Source organism: Trifolium pratense, linkage group LG7, assembly GCF_020283565.1.
Source record: "Trifolium pratense cultivar HEN17-A07 linkage group LG7, ARS_RC_1.1, whole genome shotgun sequence".
Classification (NCBI taxonomy): domain Eukaryota; kingdom Viridiplantae; phylum Streptophyta; class Magnoliopsida; order Fabales; family Fabaceae; genus Trifolium; species Trifolium pratense.
Genome location: NC_060065.1, coordinates 18,697,428 through 18,725,319, shown reverse-complemented (window position 1 = coordinate 18,725,319; position 27,892 = coordinate 18,697,428). Strand labels below are relative to the sequence as shown.

Here is a 27,892-nt window from a genome sequence, read left to right as displayed (position 1 = left end):
AACAAGGGCAAACTCATCATTAACCATCAAAACCCCTCTACCAAAAACCCGGTACCTTGCACAACCAACCACAACACACGCAAAAACAAATATTCATTTATTTTTTTTATCGGAAACAAAAATATATTTAATTGATATGTACCGACGACGTAAAATAATTTTACACTGTTAATCAATATTAACCATGTTTTCCGCCACATCACTCTACTTTCTTAACATGACATAGCAAAATAATGGTTATTTATTGGACGACCGAATAAAATTATTTTACACAATTAAACTCAACAAAAATTTCATTTTTCATTTCATGTGAAAAAACAAAACAAATCAAAACCCAAATTCTCACTCTCACACACTTCACTCTCTCTATCTCTCTCTCTCTGAAACTGAAACTGAAACGCTCTCACGCGCCTTTTCATCTTCGATTAAACCCTAACGGTACATCACTTTTCTCCCTCAATCGTTCTACATTTTCGTTTCATACAAGAATTTCACGCTCTCTGTTGTTTTTCATCACCGATTTTGCGGTTTTTCGTTCTCATTTCCGTTTTTTGTTTTTCACAGTCTAGGGTTTTTGAATTAGCTACCATCGACGCACTGTTTCGTGTTTTCTTCAGCTTGATGATCAACGTTTACGACTAAGTAACTTCGATTTTGTTTGTTTATGGTTCTGCATTTTTGTTTCATGCAAAGACGCGACTCTCTATGTGTGTTTTGGTTCCAATTTTTCTTTTTTTGGTTCTGATTTTTTTTGGTTCTGGTTTTAGGGTTTTGTGTTCAGCTAGCTGAGACGGTTTGATTTAACAGAGATTTCTCTTTGAGATAAGAAAGGTTGAATTTTTTTTATTTTGTTCATGTGGTTTTTATTTTTGCTGGATTTTAGTTTGACTTGCTTTATTTTCTTTGAAGATCATCATTTTGGGGAAAAATTTCAAGGTCATTGACTCATTACACATATTTTCTTTCTCACAATTTTTTTTTTAAAAAAATTTCTAGAAAACTTCACACTAGTTCTGTGTTTTATTTTACTTATTTTTTTTTTTTAAAAAAATTATTTGTAAATAAATTCTTCTAACGTGTTCAAATGGAGGTGTGATGGATAGTGATTTTTTATTTTTAATTTTGTTAAATAATTATTCAATGTAGTTTGGGAGTTTTCCTTTTTTAGCAATTTAAGGAGTTGGGTTAAATGAAGATAAGCATGCATGTCTTTTTTTTTGGGTTGGGGTGTGACTTTGTGTTCCCTAGAGAAATATATGAGTGAATTTATGTGTATGTAAAACCAATTAGTGTCCTGTTTAAGACACAATTTTGTTATTAGGAGATAATCTCTCATCAGTAATGGTTGTCACTTGTCTGTGATTAGCACGTTGTAGTTCATAATTATAAACGTGCCATTGCGTTGTCTGGTTTGAACAAACAGTTCGGCATAATTTCTCTATTTTTCAAGTGCTTTGATGTATGACTTCTGAGTTGACTGTTTCACCCTAGTGTTTTTTGGGTTATGGTACATCCGTTTAAGAATGGTGGAACCAACTATTCGTCAAGGTGCTTGATCCGAAAAGATTTGTATTAGCTGTGCAATGTGATATCTATCTTGTCATCCTTTCAAACATCTGTGGTGGTCAATGATTATTAATTATGGATATGTTAATTGGATGTATTTTTTTTATGTTGCCTTTGTAGATTTGTTTTATTTGCTTAATTCTGTGAAAGTAAGCAAATAAAAGTTAGATTTTGACAAGCCCACCTTTCCAGTAATTTTCTGTTCCATTGTTTTCTTATATATGCTTTTCTGCCTTAGTTCTGTTGAAACTTTTAAGGTTTACAAATAATGACTCATGATTATGAGTTATCTGTTGACAGGGGCTGTAGATTTACTAAGGTAGTGATGGAAGATAATCCTACTTCAAGTCTTTTGGAAGGGAAGGTGGTTGGGATCCGATTCAGTATGGCTACACGCCAGGAAATTGTAAGCACTTAATGTTTTCTTTTCTTTTTCCTGTTAAATTTTATGACTAGAAGATAGATGCAGCCCCTGTCGGCAATAGACTTTTGTGGTACTCGGTTGATGGAAATCATCATCTCTTTGCGAAATGACTCCAATGAGATAAGCCTGTATAAATTTGGACAGTTTTTGTGATCATCGCCAAGGATGGTGGATTGCATACTTGGGTTTTAGGATCCTTGCTAAAACTTTGGTGGTCTCTTCTGCTGGGTTCCTTTAAGAACCTTAGTTTGAGTGTTTTTATTTTGTTAGTGATATTCCTTGAAATTTATTGGTGTCAATATAAATGTATGGTGTGAGATGTTGGTTTTTGTTTTATCTTTTTTTGAAAAGAACTCAAAACCGGCAAAGTTGTATTTTGGAGTGTTTATGCATGCACCTATTGCTGCTTACCAGTCACGGTTTTGGTTTTTAATTCTCATCAGTAAAAGAAGTTTTTAATTTCAGTGTATGGTTACTAAGCTTTGTTATGATGTTATGGTCTTTTCAATAATTTATTAGATTTGATCAATATAATGGAAAATTTCCTGGTTTCTTTTGTTGATAGAGTACTGCATCAATCAGCGATTCCCAAATTAGCCATGCTAGTCAGCTGGCAAATCCCTTTCTTGGGCTTCCACTTGAATTCGGAAGATGTGAATCTTGTGGCACTTCCGAAGCTGGCAAATGCGAAGGTCTTTTATTGGAACTTTTATTGTATTGTTAATTTGATGTAAAAAATTTATATTTCAAAAGAATTGGGGCTGAATCAATTTTACTTTTCAGGCCACTTTGGTTATATTGAACTTCCAGTGCCAATATACCATCCTAGTCATGTAACCGAGGTGAAGCGAATACTGAGCCTAGTCTGCTTAAGCTGCCTAAAACTGAAGAAAACAAAGGTATCACTCAAATGGAACGTAAACACATAGTTCTTTAGTTTTTTAATAACTCGTGAATGATATTTAGTGCCAGACTTTTATTTTCACCTTTACCTATTTGTTTAATTATTCAAATTATAAGATTCAAGAAAGGCTATTTGCCTTTGAGATACTTATCTTTTTCCATGCTCTTTCTCTTGTCATTATTTTGAACCACATAAATGTCTTGTGCATTGTTACCAGAAAAAAACTGTTTGGATTTGAGTGAGAGTAGTGAGATAAACCCATTTTTTGTTTGTTCAATGTTTTTTTATTTATTTTGAGGAATTGTTCAATGTTTTTCTTAATTTCATGTAAATCCCATTCCCTAAACCAGAACTAAGTGGTCTCATTTTTTAACTGTCAAACTCATTCTTATATTAATAATAATATAATTTTAAAAATATCTCTTTGATTTAATGATAAAAAAAATTGTGAAACAAGGTTTACTATAAATAAAGTTGGTTACTGACTGGTAATAAGTAACCATCAAATTATGCTGTGACAATTTTATATGATTGCATGAAAAATGATATTATTGTAAAATCAATATTCAAATAATATTGTCATGCTGTATTATAAATAGTAAATAGAATTAATGATCAATTTGGTGAAGCAGTTGTGTTGACATCAATATCATATGTAAACAGAAACTGTGAAAAATAGTCCGGTTTCTGAGAAGGCTTCTTAACGGTGATTGCGGAAATAAAAATTCTTATAAATGGGTTTACATGTGGTGGGAGTATTTTATGTAAATATTTTATGACTTGAGTACTCAGTTTCATTTTCATTAGCTATTTTTTTTGGCTTACAATGAGCTGGGGATCGAACCCAGGACCTATAACGTACTACCCAAACCCCTCACCACTTGACCAAACCTAGTGGCTTTCATTAGCTATGTTTTTTTTAGTATTAACTCTAATAATTCCTAACTATATCAAAATATCCCCTGCCCCACCCTCCCCAGTTTTAGGGTGACTGACAATATAGAGTGCTCCTCAACTCTAAATTTCGGGTTGGTAAATATGCAGCTGATTTGCATTGCAATATAAAGCTGTGACTTCATTAATTCAGATCCACATGGAAAGGACATGCTTTTGAAATTTAAATCTATAAATTTATAACTTATTGTTAACTTAGTTTTTTTCCTTTTCTTGTTCTCATTACATTGACCAAACTTGGTAAATAAGGTTTGGTTTGTTAATTATGTTATCCTAAATTGATAGTAAATCCTGCTATATGCACTCTATCTATTAGATTTAGATACAAGGATGCAACCTTCTTCTCATTCCATTTTGTGTGTTTGATCTTACTGGCTGTAAGAGAAGACATTTTCTATGTAATAGTTGCACTTGTTTATTTCACTACACTAGTCTATTTTCTGTTATCAGTTAGTGCCAACTGGTATTACAGATGTCAGATAACTGTTTCTCGTAGGCAGTTGAAACAGCCCTAGTTTGTTGAACTAGACTCTGCATCTATAAATAGATTTGTGTGGCAGAAGTAGATCAGTTTTATCGTTTTCAGTATCGATGAATATTCAGTTTTCTCTCACTCTCCATCTCTAATACTGGCTCACAACCTTTCAGGTACCTTCTTCAAGCAGTGGTTTGGCACAGAGATTATTATCTCCTTGTTGTGAGGTTAGTATGAACCAATCATGTGATATCCTTAATAGATTAGGTTTTAATTTTAAAATGAAAATTTACGCCGATAAAAAAAAAAATTAAAATGAAAATATTCAATATGTTCTTACTTATTTGTTGTCTAAAATTGGTTAAGAAAATATTCAATATGTCCTTTTATTGGATTATGCATGTATTAAAACTGACGGATATTTAGAGGGTCATGCTAACAAGTGCCTAAGGGCACTAGTTAAGAAAGAGAAAACATAGAAATTATGCATTGGAAAGGACAATTTTTAAAATTCGGAAAAAATTGAAGTCACCATTTTCCAACACAATATTTCTATTAGTTTCCTTAACAAGTGCCCTAAAGGCACTCTTTAGCATTTTCCATATTTAGATATCATCTGAGAAGTGTGATAAATGATGATGATGATGATGATGATGATGATGATGATAATAATAATAATAATAATAATAATAATAATAATAATAATAATAATAATAATAATAATATTAGTAGGCATGCACATGCATGTCACATGCCAAACTTGTCGTGTATATAGTTGACCTGGAAATCATTGGTCACAGTTGCAACCTCTACTAGAATCAATGATAAGAGCAATGATTTATAATACTGTCTAGAGACACAAGTGGTGACACCATAAATGTTGAAGAAATGCTGAAAAGTATGAACTATGTTTAAAAATAATTGGGCAGGTCTAAACATCCTGTATTTTGGCAAACAATCACCAGAACGAGTGGTAACCAATGTAGTTAGGTTCGGGATCCTACGTAGGATCGGTAGGCTGGTGGAGGGTCGTAAGGTCGGGATCGTAGCTCGATTCGTAAGAACCTACTTAAGGGTAAAATGGTAACTTCACATATATACATATAAACAGAACCACAAAATAATAATAATAATAATAATAATACATGAACACAATAAACTTAATTAATATTTCATAAATATCATTCCAAATATTCATAACCAATGTAGTTAGGTTCGAGATCCTACGTAGGATCGGTAGGCTGGTTGAGAATTGTAAGATCGAGATCGTAGCTGGATTCGTAAGATCCTACTAAGGGTAAAATTGTAACTTCACATATATATACATATACACATAAACACACAAAATATATAATACATAAACAAAATAAACATAATTAATTAATATTTCATAGAGATCATTCCAAATGTTCATAAATTCATAACAGAGGGTTGGAAGAAGCAACAACAAGGTTAAAAAAACAAAATGAAAACCGAGGGGTTTCATGTAGGACAGAGGTTTGAGTGAAAGAGATGGTTGAAAGTGAGAGAGGAGTGAACCAAAGTGAGAAAGGAGTGAGAACAAACATACACTAACCGCCGTCGAGGTTCACAACGACGCCGTCTAGAGCTCAGGTAAAGAAAAACCTCTGGGATCGTAAGAACCTATGACCCAGTGCGAGAACCTGACTACAGACAGGTCAAAAAAGGAACCTACATGGGTTCTAAGCTCGTTTGGCCTTCACGAGCTCGTAGGATCGTAAGAACCTAAGACCCGGTGCGAGAACCTGACTACATTGGTGGTAACATTTAAAATTGCCAAGATAGGAGCTTGTATACATATTGGTGGTATTTACAATTATGATACATGTTTCACGTGTTTAAATCACAATCCCGATTTAGGATCTTGATTTTGACTTCCTTGATAACTAATTTTGGCACATGATTGCCCATTTGCATCCCAATGGTGATGTGTTTCCTCTACTCTAGTTTATTAAGGTCTCACATAATAGAAATCCAAACAAATTTTTGTCGTGTGTTTTTTTTTTTTTTTTTTTTTTTTTTTTTTTTTTCTTTGTATGATTTTTTCTTTCTCTGGTTTGCTTAATTGTGGTTTATTCTGTTCTGTATTTTCTTTGTATCATACACTCTGTTATAGATGGGAACTTGTTATTTCCATAAATATTAGTGTCCAAGGTTCATGATAGTTATATTTTCCTTTTTAGGATGTTAATGCTTCACAAGTTTCTATTCGGGAGGTCAAAACAGCTGATGGGGCTTGTTACTTAGCACTAAAGGTGCCAAAGTCAAAGATGCATGACGGATTTTGGAGTTTTTTAGAAAAATATGGCTATCGCTATGGGGGTGATCATACTCGAGCTTTGCTTCCTTGTGAGGTGTGGGTTTTACTGGTTTCATTGTTATTTTGTGTGTGTGTGTGTGTTTGTGTGTTACTGTTTATGCTCTTTATAATTGAAGCAATCCTGTTGGTTATTAAAAGGAATGTAGATGTATAGAACAAGAGAGAACACAGAGTTTTATTTTTGTGGAAGGTTATATTTTATTGAATTGCTCATCATACATATTTAAAGAGCAATAAGAAGACCAAAGAACATAAAAACTGCTATTCAAAACATAACAGATGCCTATGTAGTTGAACAGCTATTTGACTCTTTATTTCCTAATAATTATGAAAATTAAAACTTGATCTGGAAGCTTCACATGTCATTACAATTAACACTCCTCCTTGACATTGAAGCTGCATATCCCAAGTCTTTTCCTCAAAAACTCAAATCTGCCTGTTGGTAGGGCCTTTGTTAGGATGTCAGCATTTTGATGTTCAGTTCTACAATAAACAAGCTGAACATCTCCATCTTTCTGAACTTCTCTTAGAAAGAAAAATTTGATCTTGAAGTGTTTTGTTCTGCCATGGAACACCGGATCATTAGCAATAGAAATTGCAGCTTGATTGTCCACCAATTTCCAAGTCTGGTTTTTTTCAATCATCTTGAGCTCCTCCTCCATTGCATCTATCCATTTTTTATCATTTGCTGCTTCTGCATATCCAGCAGGTTCCATGATTGCAACATTACACCTTTGATAGATATCAGAAAGTGATCTTGTTCCTCTGACAGATTCATCATCTATGGCCTCATTCTCCTCCTGAAATTCAATATTCTTGTCGTCTTTCCAATTCCAGCTATCCAACTCCAAGAATTTCACATCCCTGCTGACAATTACTTTGTCATTGTGCGGTATATAGATCCTGTAGGCCTTTGAGATTAAGCTATAGCCTACAAAGATTCCAGGTTCTGCTTTCTTGTCTAGTTTGTCTCTCTTAACCTTAGGAATGTAAGAGAAACACAAACAACCAAATATCTTCAAATTAAGCAACTCAGGTTTGTAACCATACCATGCTTCAAATGGTGTCTTTTTTTGCAAAGCTTTTGTTGGCAGCCTGTTCAGCAAAAAAACTGCAGTATTTGCAGCTTCCGCCCAGAATTTCTTTGGCAGTTCTTTTTCATGAAGCAAGCACCTAGCCATCTCCATAATTGTCCTATTCTTCCTTTCTGCAGTGCCATTTTGTTGAGGTGAATACGGTGCTGTCAACTGGTGTTCTATGCCTGCATCTTCACAAAACTTGTTAAATTGTTCACAGGTATATTCAGTTCCATTGTCAGATCTGATAACCTGCAGTTTGCACTTGCTTTGGGTTTCTATCCAAGCTTTGAACTTCCAAAAGATGTGAGCAACTTCAGATTTAAACTTCATAAAATAAATCCAACACATTCTTGTGTTATCATCAATGAATACAATATAATACTTACTCCCATTCAGTGATGGTGTTCTCATGGGTCCTCCGACATCTGTGTGTATTAATTGCAGCCTTTCTGTAGCCCTCCAAGCCAATTCTTTTGGAAAAGGGAGTCTTGTTTGCTTTCCATATTGGCAGACATCACATGCTGAAAGTTCTTCTTCTAATTCAATGGAATTCTTTGCAAGGTTGTTCTTTTTCAAATACATTAGAGCATTGTGATGGAAATGCCCCAACCTCTTGTGCCAAAGTGTTGTACTGTTGACCTCTTTGTGCACTGCAGCTTGCTGCTTGTTCATAAAATCTAAGGCAAAGCTTTTGCCTTTCATTTGAACATTGAACACCTCTCTACCTTCTGAATCTTTAATCATGCAATTTTTGTCTTCAAACAACACCTTATAACCTTTTTCTAGTAACTGAGGAACACTCAAAAGGTTCTGATTGATTTCAGGGACATACAAAACATCAGAAATTAGTTTCAAACCTGTGTGACCTTCAATTGCCACTGTTCCTCTGCCTTTTACTTCAATATATGCTCCATTTCCAATCTTGACTTTAGAGAAAACAGCTTCATCAAGCTCTCTAAAAAGCTCACGATCATAGGTCATGTGGTTTGTACAACCACTATCAATAAGCCAACTTTCTGTAGAACTATGTGTAGCATAACATGATACTGCAAACAATTGCTCCTCCTGTGATAGATCCTCAGCAACCTTGACTTCTTCTTGCTGTTGTTGTGATTTGCATATCCTTTCCATGTGCCCTAACTGACCGCACCTGTGACACCTTGCATCTGGCCTCCACCAACATTTTTTTGGTAGATGATTAGTTTTTTTGCAGTGAGGACATGGTGGATATATGTTGCTATTTTGATTGTTGTTTTTATTGTGAGTAAGAACTTCAGGTTTGTTGCTGAAACTTTTCCCATTATTGTTGATCTGCAACTTGGCTTGAAATGCATTCTCCATAGATCCCTCTTGCCTCATAAGCCTTCTCTGCTCTTGTGCCTTCAAAGCATGCAAAACTTCTGCCAAAGTTATGTTGGATAGATCCTTTGTGTTCTCCAAAGTTGTTATTGTGGATTCATATTTTTCCGGCACTGTCACAAGAATTTTTTGTACAATTCTTGAGTCTGCAAATTCAGTGCCTAATAATCTCACCTTGTTAGCAATGGCAAGTAGTTTGTCTGAGTACTCTTTGATTGTCTCAGATTCCTTCATCCTTTGCAATTCGAATTCTCGAATCAAATTCAGAACCTGCATGTTCCGTATCCGATCATCTCCTGCATACTCCTCCTTCAGATAGTTCCAGATTTCTCTTGCAGTTTTAAGACTCATGATTCTTGTGAAAATTGTTTTTGAAACTCCAGCAAATAAACAAGATTTTGCCTTTGCCTTTCTGATTTTTTTCTGTCTGTGATTTTTCAACTGGGCCATTGTAGGATTGTCTGGTAGTGGAAGAATTTCAAAATCCTCCTCTACAACTTCCCAGAGATCTAAAGCTTCTAAATAGGTCTCCATTCTTACCGCCCAAAACTCATAGTTTTCTCCATCAAATATAGGAAGCGCAGCCTGTGAAAAACTTGCTTCAGCATCCATGACAAACAGGTCCCGTAAGAAATCTGCTCTGATTGCCAATTTGTTGGTTATTAAAAGGAATGTAGATGTATAGAACAAGAGAGAACACAGAGTTTTATTTTTGTGGAAGGTTATATTTTATTGAATTGCTCATCATACATATTTAAAGAGCAATAAGAAGACCAAAGAACATAAAAACTGCTATTCAAAACATAACAGATGCCTATGTAGTTGAACAGCTATTTGACTCTTTATTTCCTAATAATTATGAAAATTAAAACTTGATCTGGAAGCTTCACATGTCATTACAATTAACAAATCCATATATACGCATCTTTCATTGGTATATGATAGTTGCATTCTTTGTTTACCATTTGCTTAGAGTTGGACATCTTTTTTTCTTTTTGAATTTCAAGGATGTCTGTTATCAGACCCCAGTAGTTGCTCAGCCTTTTTAATTGGAAATTTATTAGTTAGGTTAGAGAGATGCTACGTTATAAATAATAGGGTGAAAGGAATAGCGGTACTTGAGAGATTGGGAGGTACATATCCTGGAGCTTTGGGAGACTCTTATAGTATCTATCCTCTAATGTTATTCATCGGTCCTTTTGATCCTGAGACCATATTAATTCAGTTTCAGGGAGAAGAGTGATAGGTGCCACAAATTCGAAGGGTGAACCTGAAATGTACTGATAATGAATTATGGGTTTATGGCTATCTTAGAGATATAAGCCTCTGTCACAGTATTACAATCTCAGAAAATTAAGCCAGAATTTTAAATGGAGAAATGAATAGGAAATCTGTGTTAACTCTCTCAATCTCAAGGATTAATTCCTCTAGATTTACAGCTGTTATTCTAATAATATTCAATAAAGTTAATCTCTTTTTATCTGCTCTTTATTTTTCAAATCAAGTTTCTGTCAATGTCCCGTAGATAATCTGTGTTTCTTATATTTTCGCTGGAAGAGGAATGCCATCAACAAACTCTCAAACTAACATTTAATATTGTTTCATCCCCTAATAATCAACACATTCTTTTTAGAAGGGTTAATTTATGAGGCAATCAAATGGACTTTTTTAAATGAATCAAATTATAGAATCTCAGAAGCGTTTGCCTGCATCCCCTTCCCATAAATGGCAGAATGCTCCTATTGGTTCACTCTGCTTTATAGAGGCATATAACTATTTCTTGACCTTATATTTTGAGTTTCACTGTTGGAATTAGTATTTGTTTTTTCTGTATGATTGGTATTTCTAGTCAAAATGCATGTGTTGACTGTCACAGGGTTATAATTGTTACTTTCAGGCTAATTATTATATGCTTCTTATGTTTATATGTTCCGGTTGAAACTTGTAATTGGATTTTGATTTATGTTTGTTCCGGTTGAAACTTGTCATTCGATTTTGATTTATAGTTTATTTGTCAAATATCTACCAGGCGATGGAAATTATGAAGAGAATTCCTCCAGAAACAAAAAAGAAACTTGCTGCAAAAGGATATTTTCCTCAAGATGGATATGTTTTGAAATACCTTCCGGTACCACCAAATTGCTTGTCTGTGCCAGTAGTTTCGGATGGTGTCAGTATCATGTCTTCGGTGAGGAAATGATAATGTGATTTGTTGCTTGATTATAATATTATTTTGTAGTCCTTCAGAAGGTCATGTATCTCTCTCACATTGCAGGATCCTGCCATGACGATTCTTAGAAAATTGCTTAGGAAGGTTGAAGTCATCAGAAGCTCTAGATCTGGTGAGCCAAACTTTGAGTCTCATCAAGTGGAAGCTAATGATTTGCAATCCGTAGTTGATCAGTATCTTCAAATTAGGGGTACTTCTAAGGCCGCACGTGATATAGAAACACATTATGGGGTCAATAAGGAGCTGAATGATTCCTCAACAAAGGCATGGTTAGAGAAAATGAGGACTTTATTTATAAGAAAGGGTTCAGGGTTTTCTTCCCGGAATGTAATAACTGGAGATGGCTATAAGAAAATAAATGAAGTAGGAATACCGCTTGAGGTTGCCCAAAGGATAACATTTGAGGAGAGAGTAAGCATCCATAACATCCATTATTTACAAAAGTTGGTGGATGAAAATTTGTGCTTGACATACAAGGAAGGTTTGTCTACTTACTCACTTAGGGAGGGCTCAAAGGGGCACACTTACCTTAAAACAGGTCAGATCGTCCATAGGAGGATAATGGATGGCGATACGGTCTTCATCAACAGACCGCCAACTACCCACAAGCACTCCTTGCAAGCACTTGTGGTGTACATCCACGACGACCACACAGTCAAAATTAATCCACTTATATGTGGACCCCTCGGAGCGGACTTTGATGGTGACTGTGTCCATCTTTTTTATCCCCAGTCACTTGCTGCTAAAGCTGAGGTTTTGGAGCTTTTCTCTGTTGAGAAACAACTTCTCAGCTCTCACAGTGGCAATTTGAACCTTCAGTTATCCTCTGATTCGTTACTGTCACTAAAGATGCTAGTCAAGAGTTGTTTTTTGGATAGAGCAACAGCTAATCAAATGGCAATGTTTCTTTCACTGCCTTTGCCAATGCCTGCTTTGCTTAAGGCTACATCTGGTGATTCTTTTTGGACATCTATTCAAATGTTGCAGTGTGCTTTGCCTTTCTCGTTTGATTGTACTGGAGTACGATACTTGATTAGGCAGAGGGAAATCTTAGAATTTGATTTTACCAAAGATGTCTTGCCTTCAATTATAAATGAAATAGCAGCCTCAATTTTTTTTGGCCAGGGTCCTCAGGAGGCACTCAATTTCTTTGATGTGATCCAGCCCTTTCTGATGGAAAACATATTTGCCCATGGATTTAGTGTTGGATTACAAGACTTTTCTATATCCAGGGCAGTGAAGAGAGTTATAAATAGAAGCATTGGGAAAGTTTCTCCTTTGTTGCGTCAGCTGCGGGACATATATGAAGAGCGTGTGGCTCAACAACTGGAGAATGAAATTCATGATATTGAACTTCCAGTCATAAATTTTGCTTTGAAGTCAACCAAACTTGGAGATTTGATTGACTCAAAGAGTAAGTCGGCGGTTGACAAGGTGGTTCAACAGATTGGCTTTTTAGGCCAACAACTCTTTGAGAGAGGAAAATTTTATTCCAAGGGATTGGTTGAGGATGTAGCTTCCCATTTTCATGTGAAGTGTTTCTATAAAGAGGAAGATTATCCCTCCGCCGAGTTTGGTTTGCTCAAAGGATGCTTTTTTCATGGTTTAGATCCATATGAAGAGTTGGTGCATTCAATTGCAACGAGAGAAATAATTGACCGCTCTTCTAGAGGATTATCTGAACCAGGCACACTATTTAAGAACTTGATGGCCATTCTCCGTGATGTTGTTATTTGCTATGATGGAACTGTGAGAAATGTGTGTAGTAATTCCATCATCCAGTTTGAATATGGCGTACAATCTGGAGACGCAGCACAACACTTATTCCCTGCTGGTGAGCCTGTAGGTGTCTTAGCTGCAACTTCAATGTCAAACCCTGCTTATAAAGCAGTCCTTGATGCTAGTCCTAGCAGTAATTCTTCATGGGGATTTATGAAGGTAATAAGTTCTTTGTAAAAAATGGACATCTGTTTCTCATATTTCAGTAATAAATTTGTTTTATTTATTTATTTGTGCCTTTTATCTTCAGGAAATACTCCTTTGCAAGGTGAACTTCAGGAATGAATCAAATGATCGCCGTGTAATTTTATATTTAAATGATTGTGATTGTGGTAGGAATTATTGTCGAGAACGTGCTGCATATTTGGTTAAAAATCAATTAACCAAAGTAAGCCTCAAGGATGCAGCAGTAGATTTCATTATTGAGTAAGTTTTCTGTCTTGGTTTACTTTTTTGCTATATTAAGCATATATTTTTTAGTTAATAAAACTTTTGTGGTGCTTGTAAGTGCTCTGATACCGGTGTTAGAACCGGTACAGTAATATTTTGTAGTGAATGATGATGTTTTATTGAGTTGAAATGAAACAGAAAAGTTACAAATGATCACAAAGTTGTTCGAGAGCCTGCCCTCTACCCAATAACTACTTAACTGAAAAATATAATTGGATGCCTCAAACATCCATTTCCCTACTCTATTTATTTACAAACAGATGGGTAGTTACAACAAAATACAGACTAACATAAACAGTCACAGACAAACAATCATGAATCTAGGAAGTTACAGACCAATGATATTGGGCCAGCATTAATATTTTTTAAATTTTACGCCTCATATAAGCATGCTTAATTAGAGGCTTGTTGCTAACATGGATCAATCACTGTGAATTGGTTACTCTGTAGATTAAAGTCTGATTTGTCTTTATCTATGTTGTCAATTGCACTTATGCCTGTTAACTTTTGTCTTTGGGGTTGAGGTCTGGGCTTCATCTAATGTCTTCTCCGTAGTTTTGTCTGATTACATTTCGTGTTGACAAGCTTGAGAGAGAGTTTGTGATGAACCGTTTTTTTGGTCAAGGACTAATTTTTAAAGGCTGGGCTTCATCTAATGTCTTCTCCGTAGTTTTGTCTGATTACAATTCGTGTTGACAGGCTTGAGAGAGCGTTTGTGATGAACCATTTTTTTGGTCAAGTACTAATTTTTAAAGGCTAAGCTTTTAGGTGGGGGTTCATGAATGATTTTGTCTCTGTAATATGTTCCTCTGGACAAAGAGCTATTTAAGCTTGAAGCATGCATGGCTTATCCTCTTCGTTTATGATGATACAATTCCTCATATGTAGTTTTCTGATATACTTGCTATGTACTCCGTTTTTTGTTGGGGGTAAACCATTTATTCTTGTTAATTGAATTAGTTGGTATTTTGTTTTTTTGTTATTTGAAAAGTTGTATTTATATTCATTTTTAATTATTTGGAACATTTGTTTCATCTGCAGATACCAGCAGCATCGAAGACACAATGATGGTACTGAAGATGCAGGCCTTGTTGGTCATATTCATCTAAATGAGGTTTCTTTTTTATCAAGACATGTTTAGGCAACCAGTTCAATTTAAAATTTTATAATAACTGTAGAAAATAATAAGTGAATACTGTTATATATTATTCCTCAGCTCAAGGCTGGTTTAAATAGGAAGAGTACAAAAATAAAAGGAAATAATAGATAAGCTTAGAATCTCCTAGAAATAACAAACTAGGAAACTAAATATTTTCCAACACCCCCCTCAAGTTGGTGCATAGATATCTATCATGCCCAACTTGCCTATCAAATGCTCAAAGGTGGGTCTTGCTAAGCTTTTGGTCAAGATATCCGCAGTTTGCTGACTCGAAGTTACAAAAGGTAGACATATGATTCCGGTGTCTAACTTCTCTTTTATGAAATGTTGATCGATCTCAATATGCTTGGTTCTGTCATGTTGAACTGGGTTATGAGCTATGCTAATAGCGGCTTTACTATCAGAGTATAATTTCAATAGAAGCTCAATTTTCATCTTAAGCTCTTCCAGGACTTTGTGGATCCATAATCCTTCACAAATACCTTGAGCCACAACTCTAAACTCAGCTTCTGCACTACTTCTTGCTACAACTCCTTGTTTCTTGCTCCTCCATGTCACAAGATTACCCCAAACATAGGTACAATATCCAGATGTTGATCTTCTGTCAGTGACTGAACCTGCCCAATCATCATCGGTAAAAATAGACACATTTCTTTCACTATTCTTCTTAAAAAATAACCCCTTTCCAGGATTTGCTTTCAAATATCGCAGTATCCTATAGACTGCCTCAAGATGTTCCTCAAAAGGAGAATGCATAAACTGACTCACTACACTAACCGAGAAAGCAATGTCAGGTCTAGTGTGTGACAAATAAATCAGTTTCCCAACCAATCTCTGGTACCTTCCAGTATCAACAGGAACACTACCTTCTTCCCAAAGTTTTGCATTAGGATCTATGGGAGTATCTGCTGGTTGACATCCACTCATTCATGTTTCTTTCAATAAATCTAGAATGTATTTTTGCTGGGAAACTACAATACCATCTTTTGATCGAGCAACCTCCATACCAAGAAAATATCTCATGGATCCCAAGTCCTTGATTTCAAAGTCTAATGCTAATTTCTCTTTTACTCTTGCCATTTCAACTATATCATCTCCAGTAAGGATGATATCATCAACATAAACAATTAGGACAGCAATTTTTCCATTTTGGGAGAACTTTGTGAACAAGGTGTGGTCAGCTTGTCCTTGAATGTACCCTTGTTTCTTCATGGAATAAGTGAACTTTTCAAACCAAGCTCTAGGAGACTGCTTTAATCCATACAAAGACTTATTTAGTTTGCATACATTTGATCCAAACTTGTCTTCAAAGCCAGGAGGAATGTCCATTTATACTTCTTCTTCTAAATCACCATTGAGAAAAGCATTCTTAACATCCAACTGATGTAGGGGCCAATCTAAGTTAGCAGCAAGAGACAAGAGAATTCTAACAGTGTTCAATTTTGCCACAGGAGCCAAAGTCTCTGAGTAGTCTATACCATAGGTTTGAGTAAAACCCTTAGCCACCAACCGAGCCTTGTACCTTTCGATTGACCCATCTGAATTATACTTCACAGTAAACACCCATTTGCATCCAACCGTCTTCTTGTCATCCGGTAGTGTCATAACACTCCAGGTTTTGTTCTTTTCAAGAGCTTTCATCTCCTCAAGTACAGCTTCCCTCCACTTTGGAACTTCTAGAGCAACCTGTACATTTCTTGGAATCTCTACACTAGACAATTTTGAGGTGAAGGCAGAAAAAGACGAAGACAAATATGAATATGATATAAAATTGGACAATGGGTATTTAGTGCAAGATCTAACAGGTTTTCTAACAGCCACAGGATCATCGATATCAGGAAACAAAATACGACTCTCGGAAACAGATATAGACTTACCTTTTCTTTTTTTAGGAAGTTGATCATCCCCCGGTTCAAATTCATGACAGTGTTGAGATGTGGACTCATCACTTTCTTTGTGATTCTTTCTCACAAAAACCTTTCCTTTCCAAGTCTTGTTTCCTGCTTCAAACCTATTATCTTTAAATGACTCATTATTTTGTGGCATTTCAATTAGATCATCATTATCATTGTTTTCAAGATTCTCATTGTTTTCTTCAGGAGAAAATGTAGGCTCAGATTCACCAAGTTCACAACTCATAACAGGAGTAAGATTAGATAAAGAATCATGGCCATTTTCTGTTGGTGCAGAAGTATAAGTCTTAGAACTTTGTGATACTGGCAAAGATAAATTATTAAAAAAACTCATGTACTCAGTTTGAAACGAATCTTGATTTAAATTCCCCCCTGAAGATGCGTGTCAAAAAAAGGTTTGTTTTCAAAGAATGTAACATCCATGGTGAAACATTTTCTGGTTTTTTGGATCAAAACATTTATATCCCTTCTGGGTTGGAGAGTAGCCAACAAAAACACATTTTATAGCACGCGGTTTGAGTTTGCTAATATTCTTATGTTCATAAACAAATGCAGTGCAACCAAAGATTTTTAAAGTCAAATCATTTGAAACACGATCATTAGGAAAACATTCTTTGAAAATATGAATTGGAGTTTGAAAATTAAGAACTTTGGAGGGCACTCTGTTAATTAAGTATGCAGCAGTTAAAACCGCTTCACCCCACAAATAATTTGGTACTTTACTTGCGAAAAGTAAAGCTCTAGCCACCTCCAACAGGTGCCTATTTTTTCTTTCGGTAACTCCATTTTGTTGGGGAGTGTTAGGACATGAACTTTGATGCACAATTCCATTTTCACGAAAAAAATCACTCAACATTGTGTTAAAATATTCTTTGCCGTTATCACTTCTAAATACTTGAATATTTGTTTGAAATTGATTTTGCACCATTTTAATAAAATCTTTTACAACCTGACAAACGTCAGATTTCCCCTTTAACAAGTACACCCAACAAACTCTTGAGTGATCATCTATAAATGTGATAAACCATTTTTTATGAGAAAGTGTACTCGTTCGGTTAGGGTCCCAAACATCACTGTGAATAACAGAAAAAGGTTTTGATGGTTTGTAGGGTTGTAATGGAAAATAAGAATGATGATGTTTTGCAAATTCACATGCTTCACATTTAAACAAAGACAAATCCTTATTACGAAATAACTTAGGAAATAAGTGTTTTAAATAAGAAAAACTAGGATGACTTAATCGTGAATGCCATAACATAACATCATCATCATTATTATTCAGAACTAAAAAAGATTCAAAGCATGAACTTATTGGTTTGGAAGGTAGTTGTGATTCAGGTTCAATGTCGAAGTAGTAGAGTCCTCCACTCTCCTTAGCACTACTAATTATCTTCCCCGTGTTCAAATCCTGAAAAACACAATGAGTACGGAAAAAATTAGTTTGACAGTTTCTATCTTGGGCTAATTTACTGTCAGACATGAGACTACAAGATAGATTTGAGACATGAAGAACATCTTTAAGGGTTAGACTTGGAGACAACACAACCGAACCTTTACCCGCAATGGCTGAAAAGGATCCATCTGCAATTTTTATTTTATGGTTACCTGCACATGGACTATAAGAAGAAAACAGAGTAGAATCACCTGTCATGTGATCACTTGCACCTGAATCTACTATCCAAGCACGACTGAGACTGACACTAAAAAGGGTAGAAGTACCTTTTGGGGCAACAGAGCCAGAAAAAGTGTTAGATTCAAGAATTTTGTACAGTCTGTCTAGTTGTTCCATCGTGAATGAAAGCTGAATTGAAGAAGACCGTTGTGCTTGATCAGAATTACTGGCTTGGAATGTATGACCCTCACCTCCACCTTTGTTCTTCTGATTTGAAGTTCGCAAAAGACCATGTAATTTCCAACATTGGAAAATAGTATGTCCCAAACGATGACAATATTTGCATTCACGACGATATTTGAAAGTGGATGATCGTCGTCGAGAATAAAAAAACGGCATAATTAATAATCTTAGCCAACTAGCATCGGAAGCAGCAAAGAAAAAGTAACGCCGGTGAACAGTGTACGTGAATAGTATTTCTGGTGAACAGCACGAACGTGAAACAGTGCCGTTGATGAACAGTGTTACCGAATGAACAGTAGCGTATGAACAGTACCACGGTGAACAGTGCCACACACAATCAGTTGTCGTGATCAGACCGTAAACACGACGGCGGCTAGGGTTTTGCGGAAGCGAGACCCCCAAAACCAAGAGCTCTCGATACCATGTAGAAAATAATAAGTGAATACTGTTATATATTATTCCTCAGCTCAAGGCTGATTTAAATAGGAAGAGTACAAAAATAAAAGGAAATAATAGATAAGCTTAGAATCTCCTAGAAATAACAAACTAGGAAACTAAATATTTTCCAACAATAACCTTGGTATTGGCTTGGGACCTGGGAGTGTGCTCCTCTTGAGCTCTGAGATTCGATTCTCTCTGGTGCCAATTTGGGTGGGCTAATTTAGTTTCTTCAAAAAAAATTTTTTTTTATAATAACCTGTCTCTCTAGAACATTTTTCAGATATGCCTCTTCCTAAAAACAATAACGTTTTTTTAATGTCTCTGCATTTTTTGTTTTGTTTTCTTTATTATAGTGAGGTTGGAAAGCACTTTTAGCTACTATTCCTAATTATTTTTTTGTCTTCCTTTGTTCATAGGATATTTTTATTTTTATAATTTCCTTCACATTTTCTACCAAACGGCATTGAACTGAAGTATGCATAATTGGTGACTTGTTTTTTAGATAAATTAACTTATCATTTTGTTTGATACACTGAACTGTAATAGCACATCATAACTTGTTCGAAAATGTTTATTTTTTTTAAAAGATTTTTAATATTGAAATGTTAGTTTTTTTTTAATATTTGATTTTGAATGTATTTACCAATTCTATTATTTATTTTTTTGAGCTGCTAATCTATATGTTTTTCCTACTGTTAACTCTCTTTCTCTTAATATCGGGAGCCATATAAAGAAAATTAAAGGCACATGATATTGGGAACCTCTATAAGTTTTTTCATATAAACTTGGTGTAGCTTTTGATCTTTTACTTGGTGCATAGTAGCAGTTCTATAGTGGAAAATGTTTTGTTCAAACACCACCGTTTTGTAGGTTTGACCACATTTTGATATTCTTAGTTTAATGTTAGGTCTAAACCTACTCTGACCTCCGTTTTACTGGATTTTGAGATAATCTGTCTGTTTGGGTTTGTTAATTGTGTTCTATTTTTTTTTCTTTCATTTTTTCTCTATAATTATTAGCATTGAGTTAGTATTATTTTGAAGGTCTGAAATTGATAGAGAGATCAAAGGAGATATAAAAGGAGATCTTTATATTGAATGTTGGGTAATAAAAATTGTCCAATAAGTGTATGTTTGAGTTATGAGAATGTTGTTATGGATGAGTACAAAACAAAGATAAGAAACTAGCTTTATATTAAAAGGAATAGTTGTTGACTGAAGAAAACCTTGGGTGAAGCCACTGGTAAAGATATTACTCTATTGGATTTATAGTACCTGATTTTTCTAGTACCTGCCTTATTGTACGTCATATGAAATAAGTTGATCTGACCGGCCACATATGCAGTTACTGGTCTGAGCTGAGTTTATTAACATTCATTGATAGTGGTTGTTGTAAACTATAAGTTAATGATAGTGGGAAATAAATACAACAAAAATGTATAAGTTTGAGATTATTTAATTAAAAGACTAAATTATATAATATAATACATATAATTTTCTATTCTTTCATTTGAGGCAAGTGTATTTTATCTTAAAATAAATGTCATTATTGTGTTAAAATGCTTTTGGTTATTGATTTATCATTTTGAGCAGGCGATGTTAGAGAACCATAAGATCAATATGACTGAAGTTTACCAAAAATGCCAAGAGAGACTTGATTCTTTTAGTCGGAAGAAGAAATACCCAATTTTTAAGAGAACCGAATTGTCTTTCAGGTTAAAGTTTAGTTCTGCCATATTCATTTGATATACTGCTATAAATTCGTTATTTTCTTGCTTACCTGAAGTAATTAGTTGCTTTGGATATGATTCATAGTAATTGTAGTCATAGGAGCTCATTGACGTCCTTTTATGATTAGATGCTGTTTTTCTTGTTTGGCTTTCAATTTTATTCTTTTTTTTTGTTTACTAATCTTTTTGTTATGACTAATTTTATTACTTTCTCCAAAAAATTAAGTTGTAGAATATTGTAAAACAATTACTGATATGAATTGTTTCTTATAGAATTTAGGCTTAACTACACATTTGATCCTTTACGTTTATTTTAGGTTTCAATTTGGTCCCTTACGTTTAAAAAATATCAATTTGGTCCCTTACGTTTATTTTGTCACATGTGGCAGTCAATTTGCATATGTGGACAGACACGTGACACTTATACACGCTGACACGTGTACTGTTCAAACGGTGTTAGTGACAAAACTAATGGAAATGACTAACTTGAAACCTACAATAAACGTAAGGGACCAAATTGATACTTTTTAAACGTAAGGGACCAAATTGAAACCTAAAATAAACGTAAGGGACCAAATGTGTAGTTAAGCCTAGAATTTATTTATGGGGCTCTTGTGTTGCATTTTTCAGAGGGTTTTCATTCTATAATAGAAATAGAAGCTTTGTTAGAAATAAATGAATGCAAGTTCAACTAAAGAACACAACAGTAGCAAATCCCCATAATAAACTAAATGAATGTATTAAAGGCGCACATTTTCTGAGCAAGTTTGAAAAGGCAGTGCCATTGAAGCATCCTTCTATAAGGGATGGTCTCATATTTCAGTCCTGTTTCATAATAAGTTTATTATTGACGTGCTCAACCTTATTGTATCTTGCCGAGTCTTTGATTGTCAAGTTGTACCTTCTCCATTCCTTGTAAATATGGTTTCTGTTTCTGTATCTGTTTCCGAGGTAATGCACAATAGAATCTTCTATTGGTTTCTAATATCTATTCCCGGCTTTCTTCCCTACGTATGAAGTTTCTTGTTTCAATGAACATCAGCAACATATGGTTTTCCCCCCATTCACGGGGGTTGGGTGAATGGACCAAAAAACACCACATTATATTGTCTCCCAAAAACAAGAGGAAAAACAAAGATAAAAGCTGATGTATATGGAGTGCTTTTCTTTAAACATTATAATCACGTGTTTTTCTTTAAACCATAACGAGTTACATTAGTGTTAAATTTTGTCTCTGTTAACAAACATGCAATTTGTTTGCAGTTTAAAACTTGCCGTCTTGTCTAATTTTCTTTCTTTGCAGTGAGTCATGCTATTCTCCAAACTATGCTGCCCCTTGTGTAACATTCCATTGGCGGGATGGTGATGATTTGGACCAAACCACTAAAGTCTATGCTGACATCATCTGCCCAGTTCTGTTAGAATCCATAATCCAAGGTATTTTCTTTTCCACTCATGTTTTCAACTAAGAACTATATATCTGTTATTGTTAAATCAATATATGGGATTTAGATGGGGAAGATAAAAAAGATATTTAAGGTAATGCTGGATTCAATTAATACTTTCTTGTTATACTCTGATAGAAACCGTAAATGGAATGAATGGAAAATTGAAAAGGAAAAAGATGAAAAAAACTGTGATGCACTTCAGAGCCAACAAACCCAGCAATCACAACGATACCCCCTCTCTCCTACCTCATCATTCGTTACAACCGAATTCCACTCACATGGTTCATCCCTCATACTCCCATCTCTCTGCAACATGCCATCTCTCTTTCTTACACTTTTCCATTTTTCCTCACATATACACTCCACACACTGTGCTTGGACTGCTTTTGGGTTAAAAACTCATTTGGACCTCCCTTAGGTTTCTCAGCATCAATGGCCCCGTTAGATACTATGAATTAATGAACCTATATATTCCAATAATGAGGAGTAATCATGTACAATTGAAACCCACTAATAGTAGTAAGACTTGAAACCCTAATGTGCTGTACAATTGAAACCCATTAATAGTAAGACATTTGGTGCATATATCTATAGATATATTATTATATTTTGTTGGTAAACTTTCCATTTGTATCTTAAATAGGAGACCCTCGTATCAGCTCGGCAAGTATAATTTCGGTTAATCCTGGAACAAACACATGGGTCCGTAACCCGTCCAAATCTTCTAATGGTGAATTAGCACTGGACGTCATTCTTGAGAAGGAAGCTGTTAAACAAAGTGGTGATGCTTGGAGGATTATACTTGATTCCTGTCTTCCTGTTCTTCATTTGATTGATACTAGGCGTTCTATACCTTATGCTATTAAGCAAATTCAGGAATTACTGGGAATATCATGTACGTTTGATCAAGCGATTCAGGTAAACTTTTTATATTTTACATAATGTTAAAGTACGAGCTTTCTGCTTTTCTTCTTGTAAACAAGCACCTTTAGGAAGCCAAGATTTATGGCATTATACAATATGTTTGCATTCCTCTGATGTTTGCATTTGGAGCATCATGCTTAGATCTTTTACTAGGTTTGTTGTCCATTTATAGCTGGGTTCATACTTCTCTGCTTTTTGCTCCTTGCCGCATCATGAATGTTGGTAACATGTATTTTTTGAGAGACTGATTTTAGAAAGACTTTTTGCATGCATAGTTTTTTCCCCACCATTCTTTTGGTTGTATGCTTCCTTTTGTCTGTTTTGTGCTTTCCTCTTGTCTTTTATGATATTTTTCTACTAAAAGAATATGGCTATGATATTGTCAGTTATTGAGCTTAGTTTGATTAAAGGGCCTTGATCATGGTCTATTCGTTAGTAGCCTCAACATTAGAGGTTTATGTTATCTTATTTATCCTTTTGTGCTGCGTGCAGCGTCTTGCAGCATCAGTAAGAATGGTGGCAAAAGGTGTTCTCAGAGAGCATCTCATTCTCTTAGCAAGTAGTATGACTTGTGGTGGAAATTTGGTTGGTTTTAATACAGGTGGTTATAAAACGCTGGCTCGTCAATTAAATATTCAAGTACCATTCACCGACGCAACACTCTTTGTAAGTACCTTGCTAATTTTTGAATTACAAGATGTATCTTGTAATTATTTTCCTTACTTTCCAAATGTGTTAATGCAGACTCCTAGAAAATGCTTTGAAAGAGCTGCTGAGAAACACCACGCAGACTCTTTGTCTAGCATTGTTGCTTCCTGTTCTTGGGGTAAACACGTGGCGGTTGGTACAGGATCAAGTTTTGATATTGTATGGGATCCCAAAGAGGTATTTGATTATATACTTGGATTTAATACTGGAGTTGATTATTTCTGGAGTTGGAATTCTTTTAACGTTGTTTTAAACTTTAATGTTGGATATTTTTGCAGATTAACACAAACGAAATTGAAGGGATGAATGTTTACAAGTTTCTTCACATGGTCAAAGGCCTTGCCAATGGGGAAGAAGAAAACAATGCTTGTTTGGGTGAGGACATTGATGATTTGCTCGATGATGAAAATGTGGACTGGGATATGTCCCCACAGCATACCTCTGGATTTGATGCTGTCTTTGATGAGACTTTTGAACTACCGAGTGACCCAACATCAAATGGTTGGGATTCAAATAAAGACCAGATTGATCAGGCCAAAACAAACTCGAATGATTGGTCTGCTTGGGGACAAAAAAAATCTGAAATACAAGACTCTTCAAAGTCTAGTGGCTGGGGGGCTGCCACAAATCAAAATAGTGAGTCTTCCTGGGGTAAAAGTACACAGGGAGGTGAAGATGATGCAGTACAAAACTCCCAATGGGAGTCTGGGATTCAAGAAGACTCTTCAAAGTCTAGTGCTTGGGGGGCTGCCACCAATCAAAATAATGATCAGTCTTGGGGTAAAACGAAACCTGTAGCACAAGATGCAGTACAAACCACCCAATGGGAGTCAGGGATTCAAGAACAGTCTAGTGCTTGGGGGGCTGCTTCAAATCAAAACAGTGACCAGTCTGATGGACCTCAAAAGGCTATGTGGGTGTCTGGGAGCTCTCAAAAGTGGGGATCTGGTGTTACCCAAGAAGACTCATCAAAATCTGGTGCTTGGGGGGCTGCTACCAATCAAAATAATGATCAGTCTTGGGGTAAAACGAAACCTGTAGCACAAGATGCAGTACAAACCACCCAATGGGAGTCAGGGATTCAAAAACAGTCTAGTGCTTGGGGGGCTGCTTCAAATCAAAACAGTGACCAGTCTGATGGACCTCAAAAGGCTATGTGGGTGTCTGGGAGCTCTCAAAAGTGGGGATCTGGTGTTGCCCAAGAAGACTCTTTAAAATCTGGTGCTTGGGAGGCCAACACAATTCAAAACAGTGGTAAGGCCTCTTGGGGCAAAAATAAAACTGTAGTGCTAGATGCTGGAGAGGAAAGGGCCCACGAAGAGTCTGGGAGCATTACAAAATGGAAAGCAGATAGTATCCAAGAAGACTTGTCAAGCTCAGGTGGTTGGAAAGCTTGGGGAAAAAGTAAAACCAATGTACACGAGGGTGAGTCTACAAAAGTACAAGAAGATTCTTGGAACTCCCAGAAATTGAAAGCTGGAGCTGATGTTACCCAAGAAGACTCTGCGAAGTCTGGTTCTTGGGGTGCAATCAAAGATGCAACAAAATCCAAGTCGAATGATTGGTCCTCGTGGGGAGGGAAAAAAGATGAGATACATAAGCCGGACAACGTTAAGGACAGTTGGGATGCCAAATTGCCAGTTGCCAATAGCTCTTGGGGAAAGCCCAAATCACCAGAAAACCAACCTTGGGATAACAAGAATGAATCAAATAGCTCTTGGGGAAAACCCAAATCACATGAAAACCAGCCATGGGATTCCAAAACTGAGCCAAATAGTAGCTCTTGGGGAAAACCCAAATCACAAGAGAACCAGCCTTGGGATTCCAAAACTGAGCCAAATAGTAGCTCTTGGGGAAAACCCAAATCACAAGAAAACCAGCCTTGGGATTCCAAAACCGAGCCAAATAGCTCTTGGGGAAAACCCAAATCACAAGAAAACCAACCTTGGACCAAGAATGACTCGAATCAAAGTGCAAGTTCACGTGGATGGGACTCACATGTTGCTTCTGCTAACTCTGATGGCGACCGAAGTTTTCAGTGGGGAAAACAAGGAAGAGACTCATTTAAGAAAAATCAGTTTGAAGGTTCACAAGGTCGGGGTTCAAATGCTGGGGACTGGAGAAATCAGAATCGCCCTGTCAGAGCACCTGGACAGAGGTTCGAATTATACTCTTCTGAGGAGGAGCAGGATATTCTCAAGCATATTGAACCTATTGTGCAGTCCATCAGAAAAATCATGCAGCAAGAAGGGTAAGTTTCCGAAGGCAGTTGTCAGTGGGTGCTATAACTTGGTTTTTTTTTTTTTTTGAACACTAACTCATGTTTAATTATGCCTTCATGTGGCTAAATTAAATCATGATTTCTTTATGCCTTTTCCTGATGTAAAAAAATGTCACCCATATTCTCTGGTTATGCTTGGCCTTTTCATGTCATATCTGTTTTACTCTACACATAACACATTGAAAAGTGGAGGAGTGCTAGCAACACACTCTTTAACACTTTCCAACCTACTATTTTATTTTTAAAATTCATATGGGTCCCACCAAATCATGTTAGGTCCCATATTAATTTAGAAGGACCCATATTAATTTTCACCCATAAAAGAGTGTTGAGAATGTACTGCTAGCATTATTCTTGCAAAATGTCATTCCTTCCTTTCGAGGAACCTTTTTACCTCTTTGATCAACTGTTTTGATCCTCCCTGCCACCATAATTTTTCTGCATGTTAATCCTCCTGAATAAGATACCATTATGATAGCTATCATTACTTAATTATGATACTTCCTTGTGCTGAAGGTTGCATTATGGATTATGGTTAATTATTGTTTTTAAATTTTTCTACACACAGTCTTTGCAACATTCGTTCTTTACCTATCACACACTTCCTTTGCTTTTTATAACAAAAAGCTGCTACATTTTTATCTTATTTTTCTGATAATAAATTCCTGTGTGAAGATACAATGATGGGGATCCACTAGCTGCTGATGACCAAAAGTATGTTCTTGAGAATGTCTTTGAACATCATCCAGATAAAGAAACAAAAATGGGTGCTGGAATTGATCATGTCATGGTATCCTCTAATTCTTTAACCTGGCCTTTCAGCTTCCATCAATATTTATAATATTTTTCATTATATGTGCCATAGATATATTAGTTTCTTTTCCAAACTGGATACGGGGTTATTTTGGTTCTTCCTTTAATGCAAAATCTGTATATGTTACAGTTACACATCTTGTCTTGGTTGTGTATAATACATTATGTTGAGATTTTCACCTGTCCATCTATATATTTTTCCTTTCTTTAATGTTTGGAGGACTTGTGGTGACAGGTTAGCAAACACAGCAATTTTCAGGACAGCAGATGCTTGTATGTGGTTTTAAAAGATGGTAAAAAAGAAGACTTTTCGTACCGTAAGTGCCTGGAAAACTTAGTGAGGAAGAAATTTCCAGAAACTGCCGAATCGTTCTGCGGAAAATATTTTAGGAAACCCCAACCCCGTGTAAAGAGGGACCAGACTCCAAACCCAGCAGGGGAGCAGACTGCAACTCCAAACCCAGCAGGGGAGCACACCTCTAACCCGAATCCAGAAAGGGAGCAGACCTCTAACCCGAATCCAGCAGGGGAGCAGACAACTACTTCAGCCGGTGATCAGACTTCAACACCAAATCCAGCGGAGGACCAGAACACAACTCCAATGGCTATGGAAACCAATGAGTAGAGAAGTTGAAAGTTGTGTCCTTAATTTTGTACAGACAAGGGCACAGTTGAGGCAAGCTTTAGTCATATTCATTTTATCTAACCCTTCAACCTCATTCAGCTTCTAGAAAATGACCAAACCACTACCAGAATGGAAACCTTTTGATTTGTTTCATGAATCAGCTTGTCTGTTATTCTGTGAATAGGTTATCCAGCATTCTTAATTTATCTGTATAGTGGTGGATTTTGTGGTTAAATTTTTCTCATGTCTCATCTGTGCAATACAAAGGAGTATCGAGTGCCATTTAATTTCTTGTTTGTAATCATTGTTATGTGGTATGCTGATATTCACCAAGAAAATATGCTTAGGTTATGCAATCTTGTATTAATTTTGCGTGTAATTAGACACCTGGTGACAATTTAGAAAATCAGTGTAGGTAGGTGGCTTTTTGTCGTA

At 35.8% G+C, this 27,892-nt stretch overlaps 1 protein-coding gene across 3 annotated transcripts; it reads left to right on the top strand.

The window, feature by feature from the left end:
* Positions 1–311: 311 nt before the first annotated feature.
* LOC123893760 (DNA-directed RNA polymerase V subunit 1-like) lies at positions 312–27,892 on the top strand. 3 transcript variants are annotated; one of them, XM_045943558.1, is made up of 20 exons: positions 312–438; positions 565–642; positions 768–831; positions 1,867–1,972; positions 2,556–2,682; positions 2,774–2,889; positions 4,497–4,550; positions 6,528–6,698; positions 11,132–11,290; positions 11,378–13,270; positions 13,362–13,537; positions 14,603–14,675; positions 20,522–20,643; positions 21,962–22,095; positions 22,750–23,024; positions 23,523–23,696; positions 23,775–23,915; positions 24,017–25,989; positions 26,695–26,809; positions 27,068–27,892. In XM_045943558.1, the coding sequence occupies exons 4-20, from the start codon at positions 1,892–1,894 to the stop codon at positions 27,455–27,457; spliced, it is 6,174 nt and encodes a 2,057-aa protein (XP_045799514.1). In that variant the 5' UTR covers positions 312–438; positions 565–642; positions 768–831; positions 1,867–1,891; the 3' UTR covers positions 27,458–27,892. The 3 variants fall into 3 exon arrangements, with proteins under 3 accessions (XP_045799514.1, XP_045799516.1, XP_045799515.1); XM_045943560.1 differs by lacking the exon at positions 768–831; XM_045943559.1 differs by lacking the exons at positions 565–642; positions 768–831 and having other exon boundaries at positions 324–438.

Coding starts and splice junctions, on each gene's coding strand:
- LOC123893760 (XM_045943560.1), top strand. CDS start 1,892: ATGGAAGATAATCCTACTTCAAGTCTTTTGGAAGGGAAGGTGGTTGGG. Junction 11,291..11,377: donor GTGTCAGTATCATGTCTTCG/GTGAGGAAATGA, acceptor CTCACATTGCAG/GATCCTGCCATGACGATTCT. Junction 14,676..20,521: donor GTCATATTCATCTAAATGAG/GTTTCTTTTTTA, acceptor CATTTTGAGCAG/GCGATGTTAGAGAACCATAA.